This window comes from Cygnus atratus, chromosome 14 (assembly GCF_013377495.2).
Source record: "Cygnus atratus isolate AKBS03 ecotype Queensland, Australia chromosome 14, CAtr_DNAZoo_HiC_assembly, whole genome shotgun sequence".
In the NCBI taxonomy this organism is placed as follows: Eukaryota; Metazoa; Chordata; class Aves; order Anseriformes; family Anatidae; genus Cygnus; species Cygnus atratus.
The window spans coordinates 619,668-631,704 of record NC_066375.1 but is presented as its reverse complement, the minus strand read 5'-3'; the positions used below and the strand labels follow the sequence as shown (position 1 = coordinate 631,704).

Sequence of the window (12,037 nt, the reverse complement as noted above, 5' to 3'; positions counted from 1 at the left end):
AGCCTGCTCACATGCCCAGTCCCACGTGCCTGAGGCTGCAGGGGTTGCCTGAGCAAATGCTCCTGCCAGGCTGGCAGTGCCCCATGTCCCGCACTGCGGGCTTTCCCCAGCTGTGGTCATTTTGGTGATTCCTTTTTTTAATTAATTTTTTTTTTGAGTTGGCAGAGAAAAACTCTTTGTGAAGGTTTATTCAGAGCTCAGTTGGTTAGATGCTTTCCAGTGAGACTGGTAGGGTTTATCTTCAGACCATACATGCTGCTCTGGAATATATTTCCAAGTATATTTGAGCAACTCTGGCATACTCTCCAATACTTTCAGGCGGAGCTGCTGGCTGGGGATAGGCAGTGTCACTGGCAGGGGTGAGGCTCATTTGCAAGAACTATTGTCAGTGGTTTTAGACTCAAAACTGGATTTATCTTAAAAGTTATTTTACTGCAAAGGACTCCTTCCCCTGTGGTGGCTCTGTTTAAAAAATCAATCTTACAAACAGCAAGATGCTGCAGAAGAAATAAAGTGTGCAACTTCCAGCACTGTAGCCTGGAAAGCAGGTATCAGATGGAGCAGCCAAAGTGGGAACAACAAATAGCACCAAACCACGAGCACTGTGGGGATGGCTCAGGCGCAAGAGCTTGTGCTTACAGTTCTTGCTTGTTCAGAAAAAATAAATAAATAAATAAATAAAAAACATGAGGGGCAGAGGGCAGAAGGTGCCCAGACCCATGGGGATGTGCTGCCTCCCCACCGCAGGTACTTCTTGATGAGGGTCTCTGCCCAGCACAGGGCCTGGGGAGGCAAGGACCAGCCTGCAAACAGGGCTGCTGATGCATAACCACTGCTCACTTCTGCTCTGTGCTTTGCCTCTATTGTCTTCCTTTTGGGACCCACGGCATTCCTGTTAACTCACCTCCTCCCATGGCTCTTGCTCCCCAGATGGGTCCCTGCAGAGGCCGGGGCAGCCAGGGGGCCCCGCGCAGGCTGCCGGCTCCCTGCGGCGTCCTCCCACGGCCACGGTGCGACCTCAGCAGTTTCAGCTCTATCAGCACATCAGCGCTCAGCCGCACAGCATCCCTCCTGCAGCTGGCGTGGCTGAGGCAGGAATGAGGCCAAACTTCTCCCACGATGCTTCACCAGTGCTTGTGGTCAGAGGAGGGGAAAGCAGAACTCCTTCTGTCTGTAGCTCAGTGGTCCTGGATGCCAAAGACGCTCCAGCAAAGAGTGAGCCAGCCCCAAAGCCGCCTGCGTCAGCTCCACCGTCCATCCTGGTGAAACCAGACACCTCCCGGAACAGCACCGAAAAGGTACGGCAGGGGGGACCTGCTGCCCTCGGCCGGTCCTCACAGTCCTCTAGGGACCCACAGTTGGTGTCAGCCCAGCACTGGCCATGGCCCCAATCCCATAAGGGCTTCTCTTCATTCTCACCAGGTTTTTTCCTGTTAGAAATCAGTGGGATCCATACCTGCATTAAGCGATCAGATATTGGTGCTGCTGACTCTGCTGTTCAAATTAAGCCCTTCAGAAAGGCAAGGTGCTGCAGGGTCTCTTTCAGAGTGAATTAATGAACATTGGTCATGCTCAAATTTTGAGACTTTGAGGTCTTAAATGAGGCATGAATCCCACAGAGGTCGCCGTGAGTCTGGTTTCAAATGAGCAGATGCCAGATCTGGATGTCAGACCTTCCGCTGGGCCGGGCAGTGCAGCACTCCGGCATGCCCCCAAATCTCCCTCGCATCAGTGGCTGAGCCGCATGGAATGGAGATTTCTCTCCCTGTTGGCAGCCAGAGTGACATTGCCTGGGTAAAAAGGCAGACACCCTGTCATTGCCCTGCTGACAGCTCTCCCCTCCCATGGCACCCAAAGGGCAAGTCACTGCACAGGCCCTGAGGGGGGCAGCCCTGGGAGCTCTGGGGGAACCAGGGAGGGCACGGCGTGACGGGGCACCGCGCTCTTCCCCACAGCACCGTGCGCTCCCCGCAGCGTCCCCGGCAGGCCGCCCGCTTCCCCCTGGTGACGTGCTCCGTTCTCATTGCAGCAGGTGAAGACGGTGAGGTTCCAGAACCACAGCCCCCCGCCGCCCAAGCGGCACAGCCTGCAGCCCTCCCCACGCCTGCCCCGCAGCAGGACGGAGCCGGCACCCATGGTGGAGCCCCCGCTGCCCGAGGGGAGCCCACCGGGCCCCGAGCTGCCAGCGCTGCCCTCGCCCCGGCTCGGCGCCAGCCCCCTGCACCCACGCAGGGCGCTGCACCCGAAGGCGGCATCGCTGGACCTCTCGAGCCAGCTGACCTTCCCCATCAGAAAGAGCTACAGCAGCGTCTCTGCAAACTGACAGGGTAAGCTCACAGTCCCCCCGCGACGTGCCTCCCCGTCCCACCCGCTGCCACCCCTCCTTGGCAGGGGGGAATTTCCCCATGGGCCACGCTGCCAGCACCCGGGCCCAGCCGAGGGCTCAGGAGCCCCAGGGGAGCAGGACGGGGCAGCGGCTGTCCCTGCCCCAGCCGGCCGGGCATCACGGCCCCAGACTGGGCTGCGGGACCCCCACGGGCCTGGGAACTGCACGGAGCAGTGGGGAGCTGGGCTTAGGGCAACACAAAGCCAACACTCCTTGGCATCGCATAGGGCTGCCTGTAGGAGAATCGGGGAAGGAGCGGGAGAGGGAAGAAAGCACACAGGTATCAGAAACAGTTAAACTTGTTTTGATCTCCTCACTGCCACAGGAAAACCCACAGAGATCAAAACAGTGGTTCATTACCTTCCTACTTCTACAGGATAAAGAAACCATAAATCAAAATCAGCCAGCTTCTAGCTGGATGTTCGCGTTCCCTTTTGAGGGGGTTTCACTCAGATTTTTTGTTAGGTTGGTTGCTTGCTTTTCTCTCTGGTTTTAGTCCAGGAGCTGTAACTCAGAAAATAGTTTAAAAGGTGATTTGCTGAGGAAAGGGACAATGGAAAGGGACATGTCCTCACAACAGCCACTTAGACTGTGCAGGCGAGGGTATTGAATTTTGCTTCTCGTCCCTTGGTTTCCTCTAGCTACCTGACAGCCGCTTCCTAGCTGGCCATGAGCTTACTCCAATTTCACCACCCACCCATTTGGATATTGCTTTTGTAAACACCCTAAGTGGGATTCATGGGTTTAAGCCTACATGAAGATGCATGAAACATCGTCCAAGGAGCAGAGAGCAGGACTCAGCGCTCCCACAGCACAGAGCACCCCTCTGCCGTGGCAGCCCCAGCCCCAGCCGACCCCTGCAGCCACCCTCCCGGGAACGCGCAGGCAAGCCGGCAGCACCTGGCAGGCTGCTGCACAGCAGGTTTTGGTTCTCATACCTCGCTTTTATTGCTGGTTTAGAGACCACCAATTCCCACCTGAGCCACAACAAACAAACATTAGATCTCCTAGCAGCTCCTAACAGCAGTAGCTGTGCTTCTTCCAAAACTGCTGTAAAATCACATCCTTGGTTAATCGCATACAGAACCTACAGAATTAGCTCTGCTGGTGGATAGAAATTCTCTGAGGCTGTGCATTGGAGAAGGAGGTTTTCTTCTGGAATTAAGGAAAGGGAATGGATAAAAGCCTCTACTAGCCCACAGACCCTGTTTTTTCTCTTTCAGGCTTTTTCTGTTTGTGTAGCAGGAAGCTGTCTTCTCCCCAAAAGAGGGATTTTCAATAGCGCGGAAATAACCAGTGGCACTGATAAGTTCTTTGCCTGCTGCTGTCTGTCACTATTTAAGGTCCTGCAGAAAAATCCTGACAAACTGAAAAAGTGCACTTTTCCCAGGTATAAAAGGTGGTGCAAGTGGCAAATAAGAGGGTGAAGACAGCCCTTAGCAATGCCATTTCAGTGAGAACTGAACAGCCCAGAGAAAATGGCAGCTCTTCGCTGAAGATTCCTCTCAACCCTTTAAAACGAAACCAGAAAACCTCATACGATGTCTCTATAACAAGAACAACTGCACCTCTCCCAGCCACAGTCAGAAATAAACAGAATTGCATTAAGTATGTCCAGGATCATCCCAGTTAGTAATTTATAGTGTTAGTGTGGAGGGGAAGGAGGGGCTGCCGGCTCACGCCTGGCTCCAACCATCACTTAGTGCATGCTAATGAAAGGATGGATGGCTTGGTGTGACCTCACCTGTAACCTGCTGACGAAGCATCCAATGCATTTCAACAGCTGACCTCCCCTGAGACTCATTCAAGACAGTGGCATGGGTGGTTGGAGCTACACATGAGAGTTAATTATGCAGATAGAAATGCTGTCAAAGAGGGAGCAGCAGGAAATGTGAAGCACAGCTCGGTGCTGAGAAGGGACAGCACACGTAGGGAAGCAAGAGGAATGTCTGCATTTTACTGCCCCCAGAAAGTGCATCCTCGCCTCCCGCTAGTACAGCAGAGCCCAGCCTAACGCGACGGCCCCGGCTGCGCTGCTTGCCGAGCAGAGGCGCCTGCTGCGAGCTGCCTGTGCCGGGAGGGACCCAGCCGGTTCGCTGTGCCTGCTGCCCCTCCTGGGTGGGCTTTTACACCCGACAGCAAGAGGCAGCCTCGAGCCCACCAGTACCAGCAGAGGACGGGGCCCCTCAAGAGCCAGCAGCGAGACACTGGCCTGGGGAGCCTGCAGCAGCTCTGATCGGAGATCTTCGCCTGTTGCCAGCAATTAGCTCTGCCCTGCAAGACCCCAGTGCCCGTTTCATCAGGACCTCAAAAGGAGCCTTCCTCGAGAGCAGGGAGCGCATCAGTGACTGCAGACGCTCGGGAGCTCAGCGCAACCTGCATGCAGAGAGGTGTTTGAACACGAGCGACAAAGAGAAAACAGCATACAGGAAATCCCTGGGGCTTCAGGCAGAGATGTACGCTGAAGTCACCTTGTAAATTTAATCTACTAGTGGGGCGAGTTCCCACAAGAGGCGGGCAATGAGGAAGAATCTGAAGTTGTTTGGGGCTGCAAAATGAGAAACAGAAAGAGCAACCCGCGGAGCTGCCTGTGGGCCCCTTCCTCATGCCTCATACCTGCCACCAAAGCCCAGAGGGGAGGAAATACAGCATCACCGTTGGCCCGATTTGTCAGGTGCACTAAGCCAAGCCTCAGTAGACACCGTGAGCATCAGGAAAATCCAAAGGTGCTCAGCATGCCTTAAGACTTAATAAGCCATAAAGTCTGAACATCCGAGCTCACAACAGCTGGATGCTGCTCATAATGTTGTCAGCTCAGAACATTGCCTTTCATGGAACAAAGCCATGCTCTTCCACCAAGATAAACAGCAATAAGGTTTCATAGACCCATGCACACAGGGAAGCTTGCAAAACTGCTCAGCCCATTACACGGCACTGACAACTTAACACAAAAACACCAAAAAGCACCACAGATCTCCCCCAGAGCTGACCCACTGCATTACGGCAACACATGACAGCGTTGGGCTGATGGGGAGAGAAAAAGCTCTGGCACTTGTGCACATGCGTGCACACACACACAGAGTCACAGGCACCAAGAGGGAAAGGAAGCACTGACAATGAAATTGGTGCTTTGGTAAAAAAAGCAGGAATCTATTTTGGGACAGATCTCAGAGTTTCTTGCACAAGATATTTCAGTGCTTTGATGCTATGGTGATAAGTTCCCTAAATGTATCCAAAATGTGCAGGAAGAAAGAACTGAAAACAGGACACATTTTAAAGCAACAGCTCCAATAAGCATCTTACTGACATCATCCAGCACTCCCAGCGACACACGTACCTGCCCACTGGTTTAATCCTGCAGCCCAGTGCAAAATGGTGGAGCGTAGCATCTGGACTGGATTATTTCATTAAGGAACACTGCAGGCAAAAGGAGCGAGGGTTCAAGAGCTTTCTTGCAAAAATCCAGGCTAAAAGGGAACCCCCAGAGGGAGATAACCTGCAGCTGTGTCACAAGCGCTGAGCAAGGCAGTGCCCCACAAGCAGTCCTCATCGACACAGGAAGGCTGATCACACCAGGGAAAACATCCTCGGGGTCTGCCAGGAGCAATTCTCTAAGTGCACCAGACCAGAAATGTCTCTTCTGGAACAATTACTCTAATCACCTGTATTCTGTGAGCAGAACAACCACACAGGGAGAGCTTGGAGCACAGACAAACAGCATTTTCTTGGTTCAGCTCTGGGCTGGGGACCAGAAGTGCACTCCATCTCTCATGAAGCTCTGCTCCAAACCCCTGTCCGTCCTCTGGCTGCTCTCATTTTTTTACTTTTTTTTTTTTTTTATTGTTAGCAATGTAAAGGGAGCATCACATGTTGGCAGGAGGGTGGTAGCTCTGCATGGAGGTGGGCGAGCTCTTTAAGGGTGTATGTTCATTTTCATATGTATATATTTGTCTTCCCTCCTCTCTTCCCCTCTTCCAGACTCTCTTCAGCCCAATTTCCCCAGTGAAGAGAGGTTAGACACCAGCACCGTGACCCTGCTGCTGCATCTCCTCCAGCAGGCCGGGAAGGACCGGACCCCCACCCGGGCTGCTCCCTGCAGCGGTGCAGCCCCAGCCCCGCTCACTGAACTGCCCAGGCTCAGCCCTGCCTCACCGTGACCCAGCTTATGAAGTCCAGAGCGCAAAGGAAACAACATTAGGAAAGGCAAAATACAGTTGCAACTGCACTGCAGCATAATGTATTTCTGTAATGAAAATACATTGTTCTCTGCCTCCCCGGCTGAATGCGAAGGCACTCGGTTGCTGGGGGCTCCGACCATCTGCAGCATTGCGTTTGTCAGGGAGCGCAGGGAAAGAGCTCTGGAAAAGCACACAGAGTAGCACACGGGGACAGAGGGACCCTTAATGAACCTCTCTCAAGTTCCTGAGTTGGGCTTATTTTCTATCTGCTCATTTCTTATGATTAGTTAATGAATTGGAGCTGAATCAGACCATTCATCAGCTCTGCTTTAATTGCCTGCCTAGCCTGGCAGAAACCTAGGAGCACTTCAATAAGTAACCTACCCCCCTGAGCTTGAACTGCAGTCATGTTTCCTGATGAAGTACGAACAAAGGCAGCAGAGGTAACAAAACATAGCGTTAACTAATTCCCTCCCCACACTTCATGCGGTGGACAACTCGTCTCAGGCATGGGGGTGAGGGGAGCCCCCCAGCCTCCTGGAGCTGCACCCACAGTGCTCCCTCCCACGGCTGCCCTGGGGAAAATAAAAGCGATAATGCTCAAGGTCAGAAGGGAATTCTGCATGGCCGTCTCAGAGGGAAGCTGGCAGGCTGCTCTCCTAGGAGCTTGAGAACTGTAGCCAGACTGGGGTCTATAAAATATCCCTGGGGACCAGCGCCTGCTCTGTGATGAAGAGGATCTCATTATTCCTTGGTCAGAGGACAGAAGTCACGTAAGAGGATGCTGCATCCAAAGCAACACAATGCATTTATGATCACATCTTGTCACGTGCTGAAAAATGCCAGAAAGGTGCTACTGGAAACAGCATTGACTTCAAGAGGGCAAGGGCAGGCTCAAGGCTTTGCTAGCTGGGATCACGTTGGTCTGACAAACACAAGTGCCACTGGTAGCTCAATAATTATGAAACCCTGCTGTGATTTCTATGTCTTCCAGTTGCTGAGCCTTTGACAGTCATTCTCAAGAGTTTCTTCCTCTTTTATAAATGGAAGTCAAGGGGTTTTTTTCTTTCATAGATGATCACATGATTCCAAGAACATGGGACTTTAAAAATGGTATCACAATACTGATAAGTTGGTGAAAGACCACGTTGTGCAACACCAGGTATTTACTTCTTTCACTCTCCCAACCACCCTGCTCTCCCTTTAGTAATGGGCCATTTTCTAAAATATTAGGAAACCATCAAACAAGCAAACTATAAGGCTGTAGCTCATTGAGACATCCAATCCATGATATATTCTCAGTTACCAGGTGCTCTAATGAACACTTATTTCCACGTGTTTCATTTCCTGACTTGATCTTGTTCAGTTTTTCATAAGCCACCAACCCAAAACCAAAACAGTTAAAGCACCAAGCACCTCATCTAGATTCAGAAAAATCCAAGAAATTAGCTGGAGAGAAAAGCCCAGGAGCACAAGCAGTCCGCCCCAACGAGCCTCCTCTCAGCCCCACAGCACGAAGGGGCCGCAGGACTCCTTCCTCTCCTTCCTCCAAACAGCCCGGGGCAGAGCCCCCTCGCCCCAGCCCTTTTCTGTACCTAGGTCCAGGAAAGTGAAAGGGACAAATCTGGCCTCAAAACATTTAGGTTGGACACACCAGAGCAGCCCAGGAATGAGCAAGTTCCTATGTACATTGATCAATATTTTAGAAGGTTTATTCATTGCCATATAGTTGAGGTTCATTTGTGCCACTACATATATTAAATGTAATAATAGCTATATAGACTTTAAGTCATGTGTCCCGTCCCTGTCCCCCCCACCCCCCAAGTCTCAGTATTTCCCCCGTTTAAAAGGTAGCATTTCCAAATGCTCGGCAAACCAGCGCTCAGAACCCAGCACTCCCCGGGTGAAGCGATCGGGACTTACAGGATGCGTCAGCAGAAGCTCGCACAAGCCGAGTGCTCCGACTGTACCTGCTTCAAACAGAAAGTTGTGGAGAAACAAGAAACCACCGTTTGGTCTGGCACACAGGACACCTAACAGCAGTTGCACTGATGAAGACTATAAACTTAATAAAAGCAGACGAAAGATCTATTAATACCAAACTTCCAACCTAAATACATTTTAGAGACAGTAAGGATCAATGGATAGCGACTTACCTTGGTCACCTGCATAACAGACCAGTGAATTTTGTTGCCTACTTTCTGCATTGAGCCCAGGAAACATTACAGTGAAATGTTACTGCCATGTTACTATAAATAAGAAAACAGAAATGACTATTTTTACATGCGTATGTTTAGAAACAGTAAGATATATAATCATTTCTTATTTGGTGATGGGTAGGAAAAAAAAATAGAATACATATATTTACTTTATTGTTTGGAGATACTTGTACAAATTCAGTGATGCTTAATATTTTTTCCATGATGTGAAGTTCATTTTTTAACAAGGCTTTTTCAATTTATCGTACTATTAAGGAGAAGAAAAAAGTCAATAAACAAAGATATCAATTTTCTGGTTTGTATTGATCTTCAAAATATTTATTTTGTATTTCTGTAACTGAAAAACAATGGTTTAAAAATATTTTAAGTTCTCAAAAGTTTACTTATCTAAGTTTATAATACCACAGTTTAGGACTGTAACCTGTAGATTAATTAAGTTAACTGAAGATGAGTGGATTACTGCACCTTGTACCTGGAAGTGTAAGAGGCAGAACCGAGTTGCAGCATGCGTGCAGTATAAAATTAGCTCGCTAGCTTGGTGGAGGTCAACAGGTGGAAAATACGGGTCTTGATAACATTTTCAGAGCCAGACATGTGCATTATTCCATCCTGTAGAAGCTGTTGTGCTACCATTAAAACTTTTTGCATGAAAAGCAGGAATGGTTATTGCCGCTCTCATCTCACATTTCGCTGTTGCAGGAGCCGGAGCTTTGCTCGCCGCCACCTCGCCCGCGGGGCTCCGGGTGCCCTGGGGCGGCAGCTGCAGCTGGGCGCCACAGCCAGGCCGAGCGGGAGCCACCGGCCTCTACTGGCGACGTTCTTTGCCTCCCTACAAGCAAATACAACAATCCCATTAAGCACTAAGCAATGCTTGACTCTTTTTCTTTTTTTTTTTTTTTTTTAAATTTGGCTGCTTTAAAACCTCTGGATAAGAGAGAAGCAAGCCACCTTATTCCACTCTTGCTTGGTTAAAGTCAAGTCGCAGGAGGCACTGGCGCTCACAGTGCAGGGAGGGGAGGGGAGGGGACCTCCTGCCCTGCTTTGTCTCACCTCTTGCTGTTGCACTGTGTTACTGCCCCCTTTGCTGCAGAATGGGGTCACTGCTGTTCTCTCCAGGAAAAGCAAGTAAATCTGCATGGTTTTCAGCTCACTTGTCCAAGCCCAAGATGACAAATTAGGTTCATACTTTCAAGCCACTGCTGGACCAGTAAACTGCTTCAATATGACTGTCTAGCATGAAGAGCGGGTTATTGGGCATTATATCCACGCTTAACATCATGCGATGAGAAGCAGCTGAGAGAGACGGCTATAAAATACTCATACATTTTATTTTTAAAAGCAAGGCATTTTGCACAGTGGGTGGTGAGGGAGAAGAAGTGGATGGATAGAGAGAATCATGACTCAGGCTCCCATGCTGGGGAGTTTTTTCAGCAGGCCGCCCCCAGCTGAAGCAGCAGCAGTGACTTAGCGCAGGGTCGCAGCGCTCCTCTCCTGCGCTGGGCCCCCCAGGCGGCAGCAGGTCAGCAGCAAGCAGCAAGAGGGCTGGGCTTCGGAGAGGAGCCCCTAGGAGAGAAGGAAGGTGGCTCTGTGTGAGCGGCATGAGCAGGAGCCAGCTTATCACCTCACCCTGCGCATCAAGATCAAGCAGAAGGAATTCACAGGCCAGGTCCAGGCCCAGCCCAAGCATTACCCTGACGCGGGCGGTGCCCGTCTCAGGCCAGGCCCTGCTCTCACCTGCTGCCTGCACTCACAGCAGGGAGCACAGATCCGGAGGGTGCTGGCCAGCCGCAGATTTCACTGCGGAAAGCAAGCTCTGAGGACGCTCTACTGCCTCAGCCTGCATGGAGGCTCCAGCACAGCTTCAAAGGGCTCTTTGTTCCCTGCCACCCTGATTACGCAGTAATGTATATTTTACAGCATCAGCTCTGGGCTATGTAATTCTACAGCAGCTACACAGCCACATACAGCCACGCTCTAACAAAGTACTTTAAAAACATGAGTAGTTGCTTGGAGTTGCTGTTCTATTATGAAACAAATACCGCTTTTGCCTCAGTGCAGGAGACAGGGCAATTCTTGAGATTTAATGCATTAGTTCAGCTTTAAAAATGCATCAAGGTAACAGAACAGATTTTCAGATCAAAAAGGAATTTGGCTGTAGGATCCTGCAAAAGCCGGCGTGAACAGCGTGGGCTGTTGGGTGGAATCCATCTTCTCCGGGACTGAGTCCCAAATGAACTTTTCACATTTGCGTCACTTCAACGTCACTGCTTTCAGCGCCACGCTGCAGGACACGGATCCCGCCTGCAGATGCAGGGCTGCAGCAGCGCGCCCCCAGGACGGGGCTCCTCGTGCCCTGCCGCTTGCTGCATGGATCCGACCCCCAGGGGCAGGCTTTGGGCTCCCTGCCCCAGCAGCGCCCGGCCGTGCAGGCTGAAGGAGCGACCGAACACCGCGGTCCCAGCCGTAGCAGTGGGGCAAATCACAGAGTCACAGAAGGGTTTGGGTTGGAAGGGGCCTTAAAGGCCATCAAAGTTGAGCCCCCTGACACGGGCAGGGACACCTCCCACCAGATCAGGCTGCCCAGGGCCCCGTCCAGCCTGGCCTTGAGCACCTCCAGGGATGGGGCATCCACAGCTTCTCTGGGCAGCCTGCTCAGTGCCTCACCACCCTCTAAGTGAAGAATTTCCCCCGTACATCTCATCTAAATCTCCCCTTTCTTAGTTTAAAGCTGTTACCCTTGTCCTATCACTACAATCCCTGATGAACGGTCTGTCTCCCCAGCTTTCCTGCAGCCCGCTTTAGGTACTGGAAGGTCGCTATAAGGTCTCCCTGGAGCCTTCTCTTCTCCAGGCTGAACAACCCCAACTCCCTCAGCCTTTGTCTTTCCCAGATGCACTGGGAAATAAACCTGCACAGCTGTATGGCCAAAAATTTTCAAGGCTGCTAGACAAGAAAAATCTCAGCTGAAGGTCCCAGATCCCCAACAGCTTTATACTATAGGAACAGATTTATGCCACAGGAAAAGGGGTTCTTTCCTAATGTGTGTGTGCGTTTCAAAACCTTGCTTGAATTCCAACAAATTTCCTATATTTATGGCAGATGCTACACCCCACACTGAATTTAGTCCCGACACATTTTGGGTTTCAGGTGTCATCTCCTCTGCCCGCTGACATGGTGCTGCTAGCTGGATGAAAGAAAACCCTTTTCTAGCTGTGGCCCCAACAGTAGTGAAGAGACTTCAAAATCTGTGAAAC

General features: G+C 51.0%; 1 protein-coding gene across 1 annotated transcript in view; it reads left to right on the top strand.

The window, feature by feature from the left end:
- SH3RF2 (SH3 domain containing ring finger 2) overlaps nucleotides 1-2,323 on the top strand; it is a 30,897-nt gene extending 28,574 nt beyond the window's left edge. Inside the window, exons 7-8 of the mRNA XM_035560711.1 lie at nucleotides 931-1,298; nucleotides 2,030-2,323. Coding sequence (XP_035416604.1) covers nucleotides 931-1,298; nucleotides 2,030-2,323 — 662 coding nt within the window. The remainder of the gene's footprint in view (nucleotides 1-930; nucleotides 1,299-2,029) is intronic.
- The last annotated feature ends 9,714 nt before the right edge of the window (nucleotides 2,324-12,037 follow it).